The 15,410-nt window shown below is 37.4% G+C and overlaps 1 protein-coding gene and 1 long non-coding RNA gene across 3 annotated transcripts; one reads left to right on the forward strand and one right to left on the reverse strand.

The window, feature by feature from the left end:
- Positions 1-321: 321 nt before the first annotated feature.
- On the reverse strand, positions 322-9,323 carry LOC132159990 (platelet-derived growth factor subunit A-like). Of its 2 annotated transcripts, none has more exons than XM_059569685.1 (6): positions 9,096-9,323; positions 8,268-8,364; positions 5,032-5,139; positions 4,758-4,945; positions 1,646-1,766; positions 322-824 (listed from the first exon to the last, which is right to left on the reverse strand). In XM_059569685.1, the coding sequence occupies exons 1-6, from the start codon at positions 9,156-9,158 to the stop codon at positions 814-816; spliced, it is 588 nt and encodes a 195-aa protein (XP_059425668.1). In that variant the 5' UTR covers positions 9,159-9,323; the 3' UTR covers positions 322-813. The 2 variants fall into 2 exon arrangements, with proteins under 2 accessions (XP_059425668.1, XP_059425667.1); XM_059569684.1 differs by having other exon boundaries at positions 322-827.
- A 653-nt stretch (positions 9,324-9,976) lies between these two features.
- Positions 9,977-13,909, forward strand: LOC132159161 (uncharacterized). Its single transcript, XR_009437806.1, has 3 exons — positions 9,977-10,139; positions 10,505-10,650; positions 13,197-13,909. It is a non-coding gene; the product is annotated as an uncharacterized LOC132159161 (long non-coding RNA).
- Positions 13,910-15,410: the final 1,501 nt, after the last annotated feature.

Raw genomic sequence — 15,410 nt, forward strand, 5'->3', positions numbered from 1 at the left:
TTTATAATTACAGCCATGTGTGATCAATATCAATTAGCTTAGTTATCATCAGAATCCACAGTTTGCTCCCAAAATAGTAAACACGACATTGGGGTTGCATTCATCTCCTTAATAAGTTCACCTGAAACATATATTTGAAGTAGACTATAAAAAAATGTATTGTCTCTCATCGCTTGCTATGTTTGCAGTTGGTTGAGAGAAAATTCAGGAAGAGACATAGAAGAGATAAGATTTAACACAATGCTCCTGGTTAGAACACGGTGTAATGAATGCACATAATCATACTGATCTTTGGGACAGTCGTCTGTCAAACAAACACAATAAAATGTATTTACTTTATTAGTATTAGTTACTGCAGACTGTGTTTTGTTGTACTCGTTCATTCTACGGCATATACAGGAGAAGATGAGTGTTGATAGAAAACTGGCAGTTACAAAAATAAGATGATACAGATATTTGCTGGAGAAAATAAATTTTGATACACAAATTAAGTCATGATAGATGCTCCTTTAAAAGGTCATAGAATCAGAATTTCAACGTCTGCGACTCAATGTCTCTGTCATTGCAGTCTCTAGTTTGTTGTGCTTGGCTCCCCTGGGTTTTAATCCAAAACCAAAGTCTCTCTCTGGGTGCTTCTAAAGGTGCATCAAAAGTCCAAAGCGATCCAAAATGGCTGTCCTGATTCGCTCGGGGTTGAACAGTTCATATCCGCCTCGTCTTTTCAGATGAAATCACTCAATGGCTTTCGTGCAGTCTGAGTTATCTGATTGGATGCGATGGCCTTCCTCTGCTTTCTTTTATCCAGTGCCACGCTCACCTTATATCTGCTGTGAAGAAAAGACCTTGTTAGGCTTTTGACAGCACACCTGCAGAACTGACAATAAAGCTGCATACAAGGAAAGTCTATAGGGGAAAGGGGCGACGGATGGAAATGGCCAAAAAATTGATATTATTTGATTGCTTTTCATTTGTTTCTTTGTTATTTGTTCTTCAAGGTCTATAGGGCAAGTGTGCAACTTACGGAAAATAAAGTTACAATTTTTTCATTTTAATAAAGTTTGTAATTTGTTTCTATGTTCTTTACAGCGCCCCGCACATGGCATGCAGGAAAAAAATAGTAGGCTAAATCGTGTGCACGATTTACTAATTCGTTCCCTCAATGTACTAAAACGTGCACACGATTACTATTGCATTCCCCTCGATTTACTATTTCGTTCACTCGATTTATAAAGTGTGCGCACGATTTACTAATTCGTTCCCTCGATTTGCTAAATCATGCGCACGATTTAGCAAATCGAGTGATAGCAATAAGAAATCGAGGTAATGCAATAGTAATTGTTTGCACATTTTAGTACATTGAGGGAACGAATTAGTAAATCGCGTGCACAAATTATTTATTTTTTCTTGCATGTCATGTGCGGGGCTCCGTAGTTCTTAAAGTATAGTAATTCATTAAAAAACATTATTAAAATGATGACATAAAACTCTCTCTATCTCTCTCTATATATATAACTGACTTTTTTTAGCCCTTGGACTAGGCTGGCCTTTGAGCAGAGGAGAGTGAAGTTAAACCACAGGGCAAGAAAAAAGGCTGAAGAGGGAAATATAAAACAAGGTGTGGGAAAGCAAACGATTATAAGTGTACCCGTGTGTATGCAGGACTCTGAGTGATGTTTGGCCGTGCAGACGCACTCGAGATGATCCTCCAGCTGCACCTGCACCTCCCGGAGCTTCGGCCTCCTGCGTACGTACTCCACCTTGGCCACCTGAGAGAGAGAGAAAGAAAGAGTGAGTGTGGGAACATCCTGAGCTGCACGCACACACACTCATAACCCTATCAACAGTCTACTTTTCCTCTGCTGCTCCAGAGGTGAGATAATGCGAGAGATAAATGTGACTCGTCGGTTTCCTGTAGTGCAGATGAGCCGCCTCAAACCTCTCTTTCTAAACACACACACACACATCTCACATCATACTGACAGACTCCTTCCCTCCATGCCAACTCAGCTGCCCTGCAGGCCCGTTTATACAATACTTTATTCAGGTCTGAACACTCACACACATAGCTGGCGAGATAAACGCAACAGAACACACCCACAGCCGCGGCGTTACAGACAGACACAGTATGTGCAGCGGTTAACTCAAGGTTAGGGCTATTCGTTAACTAGCCGCGGAAGTCTGGCCTGAAACGCTTTCTGTGTGCTCAGCGGCCCTGAAATTCTCGCTGACATTGTCCTCCCTTTGGCACTCCCTACGCCTCGCTCTTGTTACTTTGTAATTGAGAAATGTGAAAAGCTTTACATGAAGAAAATGAGCTTGACAAGTGGCAAACACGGTCATGGCCTGGTGCGCATGGGGATTTACATCAACAAAACTGATTTTCCTTATACACTAAAGGAGAAAGCAGGTAAAAGGTCATAGCTAAGTATCAACTTTCAGACGTTTCACCTATAGGTCCTACAAATGAGATCATTTCTGACTTGTAGGAAAGGCACTTTAAAATGAATGAGAATGGCTTGACACAGATAATGTGGTCTGGGAAGAATTAGGTAAGAAACATCGGAGGTAATACTGAGATTTTTTATGTATGCATGGCTGCAGGATTTAGTGTCTTGGAAAACTGTGCAGAGAAACTTGAGGTGTCTTGTTAAACTCTGGAAGAGATGCATTACTGGGGGCTTTTCTGCAGGAGAAACATCTGAGAAGCAGGCGACCCAAGCAAAATCCTCTCTAGGAGAAACAACTGTCACTGAGATAGACAGTCATTGAGAAAGTCACTCAGATAGTCACTCATCTGTGATTTGCATCAAAATCGGGGGCCAAAAAACCTAGGGAACTGCCTACCTATTTTTAACTTTTAGGCATTATTTTCGGCATGTGGCATTTTTTCTTTTGTCTTCCCAATGTATCAAACCGATCAATTATTTCCGATCTTTTTATTCGCTAGTAAATCAATAGTAGCCTCAATCATTAATTGGTTGGTCTTGACTGGCAGCGACGTGCTTCACATCTGTTCCGCACTTCTGACAAATGTTTTCGACGTGTGGGTCTCGATGAAGGAGAGGAAGCTGCTAGAAGAAGCAGTTAAATGTAGCGTAATTACTAACTTGTTCAGGGCTTCAAGTGCGGGTCAGTTTCATCTGTAATACACTACTGTAGTCTTTATTAACCCAGTTGAGTATTAAAGTGCTAGCACCTGTTAGACTGTCAGGAGCACCCCATTATTATCATCAGTCAGAATACTGTGCTAAAGGACATCTTTATCAAATGGAAAGTTATTTGAATAAATTTAGCAGACAGATGTTCATATGGATTTATTGTCCAAGGAGGGAGGGAGCTAGAGCAGACAGCAACACAAAAATATGAGTCAGCCCAAAAATGCAATAGTGTGTTCAGTATTTGGATTTTTCAATGTAGGCTACTAATTTTGGCATTTAGGCATTTTAGAAAACTTGTTTTAATATATCTTTATGAATTATAGGTTTGGGTATTATAGTCATTGGCAAACACATGCCAATGAGGTGATTGTTTTGCAACAAGGTGGACACAGTTCTGTTCATAACAGTAGACCTGGTAAAGAAGTGACAGGTACAAGAAAAGGGGAGAGACAGAGATATTGGAGAAAATGAACAGCAAAAAAGGAAAGTGAAGGTGCAGTTCAAGAATGAACATTTAATTCCTGTGCATGGCCCTAAATTAAGATTTAGACCTTTTCATATGATGGTCATACAAATAGGCTAGGGTTGTATGTGTTTCAGAATTTTTTGTGGGTGTATGTGATGGGCCTGGATGAGTGTGAGATTTAACTTTACTCCCAGTCTGCCCCTATATATATATACATACACATACACATGTTTGCGTATGTTTGAATAGCATTTAATGATGATGATTGAAAGCATTTGAAATCATTTTAAACATTTTAAAAAGCATGCAAAATAATTATAATTTAATCATTTTTATTTCAAATACTTTATTATTTTTATATAAAAAAAGTCTATACATTTTATAAATAAAATATAAAAAGTATATTTAAAAAGTAAACAAATATTTTATATTGTATGTGTTCTTTATAAAAAAATGGAAATGTGAAATTATTTAACATAATTACATAAATAGTTTTTTAAAATCATATTTTATATTATACAAACACAAATATATTTATATAAAATGTATAGCATGTATGTTTATATAAAATTTAATATAAAAATATTATATATTATTTTAGTTTTATATATATATATTTGTAAAAATTTAAAAATAAAACAAAATCAGTAAAATTCTTCAACATTCTTTAATTACTATCGATAATAATAATCATTTGAACATTTGTGTATGTAATATAACAATGTATGTATTATGTATAAATAGAACTGTTATATAATATTTTATAATGATCTAAATTTTATTATTCATAAAAAATATTAAAAAATGTAAACTTGTTCAAATATGTATTTTGGATACATTTTTATATTTTGTATTTTTACAATATTTAAAACAATTATCATTCATTAATAACTTAAAAATGTAAAAGATCAATTATGAATATTAATAATTTTATAATAGTATTTCAACGATACTACATATTATATCTTTTATCAAAAATATATAAACAAATTACAATCATCTAAAATAATTATAATTGAATAATGTCAGTATTTAAAATAGCCATATATAAATACTGTATATCCAAAATATAAAACAAAACATATTTACACAAACAGTTTCTATTTTACAGGCAGAGATGTGTGTGTTCTCACCTTCACGGTCCTGTGGTGCTTCTTGGACGGGTGGCAGTGCATGTTGCTGGTGTTGCAGCAGCCCGAGCATCGCCTCACCTCCACACACGGAGGCCAGATCAGGAAGTTGGCGGCCGTGGGATCGACCTGACTGCGTGGGATCTCGTAGATCACTGTGCGAGTCTTACAGACAGCGGGCACTGCCTCCTCTAAACACACAACAAACCAATAAACACACAGAGCAATCACGGGAGCTCTGCAGCACGTATGTAATTACTTGCATGTGCTTTTTTACCAATGCTTCTCTTGCGTCTGGAGTGTGAGTTCTTGAGGTGTCTGCTATCATACAGATGCTCCTTATGGTGGCCTTGTTTAACGTCCTCCAGCACTTCATTCTCTGTACCTAAAGAATGAAGCACAAAAGTCAAAGTAGAACAAGCCGACATCCCTCCCTCACTATTGTCGAGAAAGAGCCTCTTTGTGACTGTAATTGAAAAAATCCAGAAAACCCGGTCTGATTACTAATGTAAATAAAGAATAAAGGTGTCTGCCAACCTGCCAGCAAACTTCACATGAAAAACTTCCTCCTTTACACACAGATCACAAAGCAAATATATGCGCCGCCAGAGGACACACAGAGAAATCCCAGACTCAACAATAAGATGTTCGGAAAGGATTGCGTTGTTGAAAGCGCTTTAAGGACAGCAGGATTGTTAGTCTGACCAAAGTGTGTGCAGTATTTAATCATGCTGTTCCACAGAGCCATTCAGCCATACAGCGGGACGCCGGGGGACAGAGATTCCCCTGCTGTCGCCCCCAGAAACCAGCCCAATGGAGGAGGAGACAGGGTTGAGCGTCGTGGCCGACCGACCCACTCGGCTTTTCACACAGTCGTTAGCGAGCAACAGACTTCCCAAACGCAAACACTACTTCAGTTTCAGCTTCTTTTCTCTCCCAAACTCACACTTGCACACAGAGACGCACAAAAAATGAGGAATTCGACATGAATAATACATTACAGCAGCGCTGGCATTCAGCCGCACTCAACTCATAAAGCGGCATGACAACAGTATAATGGAGAGAGTCTCTTGACCTCCCTCAGGCACCAGCCACACAGACGCAGCTGTTTGCATTTCAATTACAGCGCTTACGGGCCAAATCCAATTCGAGACTCATATCATTACGGCTGCAGCATTTCCTCATTAGATTAGCACTGGAAGTTTATATTTGAAGCACCAACCCTGTGTGCTTCATTTTGGCATTTAGGCATTTTAGAAAACTTGTTTTAATATATCTTTATGAATTATAGGTTTGGGTATTATAGTCATTGGCAAACACATGCCAATGAGGTGATTGTTTTGCAACAAGGTGGACACAGTTCTGTTCATAACAGTAGACCTGGTAAAGAAGTGACAGGTACAAGAAAAGGGGAGAGACAGAGATATTGGAGAAAATGAACAGCAAAAAAGGAAAGTGAAGGTGCAGTTCAAGAATGAACATTTAATTCCTGTGCATGGCCCTAAATTAAGATTTAGACCTTTTCATATGATGGTCATACAAATAGGCTAGGGTTGTATGTGTTTCAGAATTTTTTGTGGGTGTATGTGATGGGCCTGGATGAGTGTGAGATTTAACTTTACTCCCAGTCTGCCCCTATATATATATACATACACATACACATGTTTGCGTATGTTTGAATAGCATTTAATGATGATGATTGAAAGCATTTGAAATCATTTTAAACATTTTAAAAAGCATGCAAAATAATTATAATTTAATCATTTTTATTTAAAATACTTTATTATTTTTATATAAAAAAAGTCTATACATTTTATAAATAAAATATAAAAAGTATATTTAAAAAGTAAACAAATATTTTATATTGTATATGTGTTCTTTATAAAAAATGGAAATGTGAAATTATTTAACATAATTACATAAATAGTTTTTTAAAATCATATTTTATATTGAACGTTTCATATTTTATATTATACAAACACATTATGTATGTGTTTCAGAATTTTTTGTGGGTTTTCACCGACCCAACTGTCGGTTGGGTCGGTGAATTCGCGCTAATTTCTTTCTAATCGTCAAAAATTTTCAATCAGGGTCAAGGGAACCGAAACGGAAACCAGCCAAATCGTACCGGGCTGCCTGATTTAAATATGATCCATGGGGTGCGTAAAATGAAATATTTTACCACGCAAACTAGTCGATTTTGACAATATGTGGTTTCGCATATGTAGTTGCACATCTTTCCAGTGTAAAGGCAGCTGGGGGTGACGAATTAGATTGAGAATGCAAATAAAGGCAAGCCCTAATGAAGTATGCAAATGATGCAATGACGGCATCACTGTCAGTAAGATTTTGAATAACAAACTTTCTATAAGATGATTTTTTTAGAGCTCTGAATTCTACTTTTTATTTTTTGTACACAAAACAAACACTTATCAACAAAAAAGCTGAAATGAATTATCACTCAAACACGTCGTGATTGGATTACTTTTTAATGCACGAGACAAACCCTTTTAAAAAAAAATCATGATTTAGTTTACTGGATATTTGCATTTTCAGGGTCTAAAGGCCCATTCCCACACAGGATGATAACTATAAAGACAACGATAAAGATATATAGCCTAGTTGAAAAATCGTTCTCAATATTAAAGAATAGCAGAGTCCACACCACAGCTACAACGATAAAGGCACTGAGAAACAATATCATTGGAATTACTTTCAGAATGATTTTTTTCCAGCTGATGAACGATCCAAACATTGAGACCCAATCAGAATCCATCCTGCTATAACGAGCTCGAGAATTTAAAGCGGCAGATGAGCCTGCGCTTAGAATAAACAGGCGATATTGTTCGCTGGTGTGGACGCTAATATGGTTATCTTTATAGTTATTGTTCTTGGTGTGAATGGGGCTTTACACTGATGTTGACATTGACGTATTTAATTTGGTGCCGCCAAAACAGGACATCATTTACCAAGTTCAAATGCTCCAGCAACGCATGTGGCGCCACGAGTGCAGGGACGGGACTGCGGTCTCTAGGCAACAAGTGCTGAGGCGTTCGCTTTAAACACGATTCAATGTCGAGGTCCATGAACTTTGAATGCAGTGAAAGATTGAGTGAGTCTCCTCTGAAAGGATATTTCCCAGAGTCTTGTTCTCCTAACAGTGTGCCTCAACGCTTCGGTGACTTGTCACGTTTCCCTCGTGAACAATTCAGTGTCTTGTGGTAGTTGTAGTCTTTATTTTGCAACTTGTTAGCAAGTGAGTTTTAACAAATCAGTTGAGTGAATGTTTCACTGAGTCCCTCGTAACATATCCTTCTTGCCACCTATTACATTAAGATGTAATCTGCACAAAAGGCCACTAAGCAAAACCGTGAATGAATCTGAACGAATCTTTTTCCTTTTGAAAAGACTCAAAAGATTCAATTCAGTGATATGGATCACCACAAGCTGCAACTGTCATTGCCTTTTAAGATTAGGATATACAATTTACTTCGAAAAACAGTGAGACTTTACCTAAGAAGTCAATCTCCAGGATCCTCTGGAGGTCGCTGATGCTGCGGATCTCACTGTTAGAGAGTCTCTCAATCAGCTCTTGTGGAATTGGTGCTTCCTGTGAAAAGAATAAAACAAAAAATTGTCAAATACAAACTAAGTTTGTTGTAGTGTCATAATATTTCATCAGTGTTTCTTTTAAAAATGTATAAAGCTGTTAAAAAAAACTTTCTGACTATTTATAGAACTATAAAAAAAAATACCAACATGCAAGAAAACAGAAAAGTCCCATTTAGACCCTCATGACTGTGTCAAGCATTGGGTTAAAAAATAGCTCACATTTTCATCTTTTTGTGAAAAAAAAGCATTATGGATAAAACGCTATCAATTCTTAATATTTATAACTCAGACTGCATAAATGCACAAACAATTCATTAAAAACACTGTGAATGATTAAATTGCACTTGTGAGAACTTGATGGTGCTCCACTTGACACATTTATGTGCAGAAAATTGTCTCTTTTCCAACTGTATGTAATCTAAGAACTTTCTATATGTTTAAACTATTTCAGAAAATGTTTTTTTTTAACTATGGGTTAAAAATAGACGTTAGGACGTCCATCATCTTTGACATTCTCGTTTCTCATATACAATTAATTGATAGGCTACGATTTTAAAACCATTTCAGTTGAATAATGAAGAATTGCGTAGTGACAGTCCTTCCTATAAATGTTCGCTCTATCTTTCTATTTATAAAGAAATCTCTTTCTTAAGGAAAACCCATCGTGCTCTTCTTCTTCTAACCTCAATGCATATGTGTTTAGATGTTAATCTTATCGTAAATCTTTACCTCAGCGGCTGCTGAAAGCAGAGAGAAGCAGCAGAAGAGAAAGTGGATCAGCGCGGCTCTCATCTCCCCTGTGCTCCAAATGTGTCCCAGCGCAGGCGAAACCGTCCCGACCGGAGCCGCAAAGATGCTCCAAGCGGCGTGGAGCCAGGGAACATAACTTCCCACAGACAAACCTCTCAAAGGATAAACTCTACACAAGTCCTACAAGTTCACAAACCGAGCCCTAAAATCGACAAAGCAATAAACACACAGAAAGCAAAAACGAGGTGAAAGCAAACGAGGTCCTTTTAATAAGTTCTAGTCACTAAATTAAGTCAAATAAGTGCGCGAGATCATTTCGTAGAAAAAGAAAGCATGAGTGAAGCGATCCTTCATCCTTTAACTGCATCAGAATTTTATATTAAAAAAATAAAAATAAATAAATCCATGTGTAATCCTATAGGCTCAAAATCACGGGACAACTGGTTCACATTTATCCAAAATAGTCCATTTTTATTAGCCGCCCACACTGTGTCCTCACGTAAAAGTGGTTTGGCTCAAACTTCAGCAGCTCTCGCTGCCTGGAAAGGATCTGACAGTGAATGAGCTGCAGCTTCTCTCATCTCCTCATCTTAAACTCGACGCGCCGCGCCGCACGCCCCCCTCAGGACGAACTAATCTCTGATAGACACGAGCCTTTCGAATCACCGCGTCAGTGAATGCGATTCATCACAGTGACTCGAATCTTTGAAAAATGATTCAGTGACCCTTTCAGCGGGTTACGTCATCACTTACTTAAGCAATTCGATGTAGACGCCAAGTGTTTGTTTACAAATTTGTTCAGAAATGATCTACCACTTGAACTTGGAGTGTGTCGCTTTACTAAACCTATATGAAGATATTATTTCCATTTTGCTCTAACGTACATTTCCTCAAGATCTGACAAGTGAGGACGTGACAATCTTTACGAAAAATGCGTAGCGAGTAACTTACTTGAAAAATAAACCGTCGCGTGTATTAAAATAACGAATAGGCTATATTTTGCTTTATATTGCTACCCTGGAGGTGAGTTATAAAAATAACCATGGCTTAAATACAAAAAAACATAGTTACTGTAGTTAAATCATGGTAACCACAAATAAACCATAGTTTTGTTAAACTAAGCGTTTATGTGTGTTTGTAGTAAAAATGTGGTTATACAAATGGTAATCAATTCAACAAAAAGACCATGGTTAATACACTTTAACTACAATAAAACCATGGTTAATTTTCGTAAGGGAAGCGGTTTTCCTCTGAGCTATTATAAAGTTAATAGTTAACACATTTCGTTTAGATTCAGACGGTGTTACATGTTCTGTCAGACTAATGTCTAACAGGAGAAATAGGGGTGAGTGAGTTTCAGGGTCTGTTGAATCCAGTGTTCTCCTCAGTTTTAGATGGGTGAATCCTTAATTAGCCCCACTGAGACAGGAAGCATCACAGACTGACAACTATTCAGGAGAAATGATTGCAAAGAAAGCAACGCTGAATAGGCTACACAAAAAAAGGAGAAGGTGAAGACAGCAGACTGCAGGAGGTGAGCACAGTGTCCTAGAGTTGAAACAATGGCTGATAAAATAGACACGGCACACACATCGCTTTCCAAATTGGGTTTGGTGCAAATTGGTGTGGTAAAAGTGAATAACAGAATTCTCCGGAAGCTTTCCATCCATTCCGCTCATACCAAAGACTGGAATATTGTTTTATGACAAAGCATTCTGGTTGTGCTTGTTCTTGTTTCGTTTCATACGAGCGTGTGTTTGTGTGTGACAAGTTGCATGAGTTGCATTCCTGACCCTGGCTTTAGACGTAAGATGGAGAGGAATGTGTGAGGACCCACGCACACACAAACCAAAGCTTCAGCAGGTGAAGAATCTGGAAATCCACCGTCTATGTAGCTCATGACTGACATCTCAATGAAGACAGAGGTGGGACAGGGTATGAGGTCAGAAGAGCTGAACTGAAAGGGCTGATATGGAAAGACGTTTTGATATGGATGGCTATCAAGTGACAGTTTGATAGGAATATCTTCATCCAGTTTTGGAGAAAAAAAGGAAAAGCAAATAAGGGAACATTTGTTATGGCTGTGGTAAAAATAGGCAGAGAAAGAAGGGACTATGGGAGTTGAAGTCCCTTGAGATGCCGCCTTGCCAAAGTGAATGAGTCACGGCGCAACCACATCTACCAGTAATGTGTGTGTGGGAAACCATGGAGCACAGAGAAACATACTTGTACCTTTTCTGTAAGACGGACACACTTGGACACACGGAGACCCACACATACCTCGAGCACCGGAGGTCCATGCCAAGCTGGGATTCCTGCCAAAACCAAAAACCTTTGCTCTCCTTCCCATCCGACCAAGCATGAGAATAATGAGTTGAACTTCTATCGTGAACAAACACTGCACGCTTAGCTGGTCAAGCTCTTGACTTGAGGGACTTTTAAGGAATAGTTCGGAAACTAAAATTCTGTCATCGTTTATTCACTCTGATGTCATTCCAAACCTGAATGTATTTCTTATGTGGAATGCAAAAGGAGAATTTAATCAAAACTATTTATAGTTTTAAGTATTAGACTTTGTCAGTTTAGAATAATAACATATGGAAAAACTTTTGCCTGCCAAATATAAGTTATGCTGCATCCAAAATTTGAGTAACTCTTTACTATATACTATAGTATGTGGAAAAGGTACACTGAAAAAGTAGTATGTCCAAATTTATAGTATACAAAAAACAGTAGGCAGAAAATACTTGGATGACCTATACCGCTGCATTCAATGGACACTTTACTATCCCATGAAGCCATGGGAGAAGATTTATGAATGGCAGTGAATTGACGCTGAGGCTGGTTCAAATGCTGGTTGGTCATGTGATCAACATGGCGAATGTTGTACATTGTTTCATTCATACCACCCATATTCATACTATAGCAAAAATACTATAGAATTTTTATTGGTCGCCGGTATGTGATTTCAGATGGACTGTTAGAATGCTGTAACTAACACACAGAGGCCAAGTTTCATCATATCACAAGAAAACCAATCTCATAGGACCGTTTTAGGCCCTCATGACTGTGTTAATAATTTTTTTAGATCCATTATGTATTCAGGTTCTATGGACTAACAATAAGAGAACATGAAATACTTAATGACAAAAAAATGATAAAAAAAAATTATGATTTGATGGTTACACCACGTGACACTTTTATTTAAAAATATTTGAAGAAAAAATACTTGTTGAAATAAATTACACTCTAACAAACAAAAAAAAAGACTATTGCACTACAAGTTTTCTGAAGCTATATAAAGCAAGCAAATTATTGTTGATGTGATTTGATATGTACAGAGCCCCACTTGTTAATTTATGTCCACATTTTAGTTAAACTGCAGCAACGTATTAATTTATACCCACAACGTATTAAATTGTTCCCTCGTTTTAGGTATATTGTGGCCACGTTCTACTGATTAATTCCCATGATTTACCTTAAACAAGTTAATAAACCATGGGAATTAATTTTTAATTTGTGGCCACAATAATTTGTCAACCTGATTTCACTGAAAAATTGAACTATTTCACTAGGTTCCATTTTGTATGAATTTGCACAATGTGATTTGTATGAAAACATAATTTTTTAGAATAAGCATGAAAGTACATCCCTGAATATTAAAAAGACACAAGAAGATTTAGAAAACATTTACTCATTCATACAAATTCAGATGCTATTTGTTCTAATCTGTCTCATATTCAAGCATGTTTTGCCAACTTTGAAAATGTAGAGGCATTGATAAGAATGAAGAATTTGGTGTCCCTAAGTATTGGCTCTTATGAAAGTGAGTTAAAGTTGAGCGAGTGAGAAATAAAATGTCTAGAAATGCCATACAGCATTGGTGCCAGAACAGTGGGACCAAAATATGTTCATCTGTAATGGAGCTTGGCAGTGGAATGACAGCATCACTTATCATGAGTGGAAAAAAAAAATATATAAATGTACATACAAAAGTATTATTGATGGGGGAGGAAAACCCCTCTACTCTGTCTTTCCTCTGCTGTCTCTCTCAATTTCTGGAATGTTCATCATCCCCAGTGTCTCTGGCTCCTGCAGAGCTTCAGTGTGTCCAGAGGAATTAACGGACCAAGACCTCTGCCACCAGAGACAAGCCCTCAAGCCCTCACAAGAATAACAGTGTGTTTGGATGCTTGAGCGAGGAGAAAAAAAAAGAAAGAAATTCCCAGGAGCAGTCCAGACAGTTCACACAAAGAGACACAGACTAGACTTCTCTCACCATCCTCCAATTACTGGCTTTGCATATTTTATCATACGTATGTGTGTGCTTGTTTTTGTGCATGTCTCATCTCATCCCTGTAAGCCATTTAATAAGGAGACCCTAAGATGGAAAAAGAAAGGAAAGGTGTGGTTCAGCATGTTTACTGTACCTAGAGGTGTGTTCTTTGCAGCGCGTGTAACTCGTATCAAAAATTTCTTGAGGAAATATTGAATAGCATCCTTGCTTCTCCCTCATTGTTGTAACTAGCTGTATGTAGCAGTGCTACTAACTTAACTTTTCAGTAGCGTGACATTTGCTCAGCTATTCCCAAAATAGCGTACATTTTCCTGTAACAAGCTACTTTTTTCCTACATGTTGCGGCGTAGCATGACTAAACTCCATCGCTGTTATGCTTTATGTCGCAGTGCATTATTCTAACAGCCTAACAGCTAAGCAAGATGTATTTAAATCAAAATGAATTCCAAATGGACTGAATTTGCTTTTTTAATAGATGTTCCTGGTTTAATTCCAATTTTTTATTTATTTATTTTTATTTTTTTGGTAATGTTTTAGCAAAATGTCACATCTTGCTAATACTGCTAACCAATAGCAAAATGGTTACATAGGCTACCACTCCTTTTGGAAAACTCACATTCAGTTACTATTCTTGTATGCAACTCTGACCTTTTAATTTAATATTTTCTCAATGGATAAAACTTAGTCTGGCATTTATTGAATATTCTGTGTGTTAGAAATATATCACATAATGGAAGTGGAAAAATGGTGTAATGACCTTTAAATTGACCATTAAAAAAAATCATAATATAAGGTTCTCTCTCTCTCTCTCTCTCTCAAACTTCAGTCAAACTAAAAAGTGAGTTAAACCAAATAAAATAAAACAAAAATATAAGACGAAAAATGTAAGAACTTGGAGCTAAAAATCATTTTAAAAAGACAAAGATGGCAAAATCACCTGAAATTACTAAAAACACTAAAATTACAATGAAAACTGGTAAAAGCTTATTCAAGCTATAATAGTAATATAATACAAGTATGATATTGCACTTAAGTAGCTAAACCTGACAACTAGCTGACGTAGCTAAAGTCATGGAAACAAAAATTTCTAAGGTAAATCTACAATTTAACAGAAAAATACAATCAAATAAAAATTACCAATTCTTTTTGAGTTCCTGTGCAACATAATCTTGAACTAGCTTGCAGCTAAGCAAGCTCAAGTTTCAAAAGGAACTTCCCCAACCATGGTCTGCCAAGAGGACATCAAAGCCTAAACTCGTAAGCCTTGTTTGGCTGCTAACCAAAACCTAGTGTGTGTTGTTGCAGGAGCATTTGCGTGGTAGTCAACCAAAGGCTTATCCTAGATAATACACAAATATGCTTTTAAATACTACTGTCATAAGTCAAGCAACATCTGCATGGTGAGGACACAGTTTGCGTGTGAACGCAGCCGAAGAGGTCAATACCATTGATGCTGCACCGCTATCAAGACATGCTGCAATCAGCTTGAATATAAAGCTTTGTTTTGATATCTATGATCTGACACTCAAGCAGGAACATGCTTACATGTGTGTATTGCAGTGTGGAATGCTCTTGCTCTCATGAACAGTGTAGTACAGCTTTATCTGCTTTGTGCAAGGCCAAGTCTCTATCGTACTGCGTTTGCGCATGCACAGTTATTGACCATCATTAGTCCAGTCATAAGTGGTACTTGGTAATGATGCATATTTATAGCTAGGGATTTGAACAAACCCTAAAGCCCAGTGTATGCTTATAGATTTTCATTATGTACTCCGTTTGATTGTGTACATGAATATAGGCTTCAAGGTTCATATAGGAAATACCGGCACTCAGGGGCAGGTCTACGTGGTGGCCAGGCGGGGTACCCCCCCACCCCGAAATTCGATTGGCCACCCCAAGTGCCCCCTCTTTAAGATGTCTTGTTATTGGTTCATTTTGTGGCCAATCATTTTATAGACTCTACTGAAGTTCGCGATTCAAAGAAGTGCAGCGTTGTC

The sequence above is a fragment of the Carassius carassius genome, chromosome 16, assembly GCF_963082965.1.
Source record: "Carassius carassius chromosome 16, fCarCar2.1, whole genome shotgun sequence".
NCBI lineage: Eukaryota > Metazoa > Chordata > Actinopteri > Cypriniformes > Cyprinidae > Carassius > Carassius carassius.

Excerpts from the sequence above, each read along its gene's own strand:
- LOC132159990 (XM_059569684.1), bottom strand. The coding sequence starts at position 9,158 with ATGAGAGCCGCGCTGATCCACTTTCTCTTCTGCTGCTTCTCTCTGCTT. Across the intron at positions 4,946-5,031 it reads CAGACGCAAGAGAAGCATTG|AGGAGGCAGTGCCCGCTGTC; the intron begins GTAAAAAAGCAC and ends TTGTGTGTTTAG. Across the intron at positions 1,767-4,757 it reads AGCACCACAGGACCGTGAAG|GTGGCCAAGGTGGAGTACGT; the intron begins GTGAGAACACAC and ends TCTCTCTCTCAG.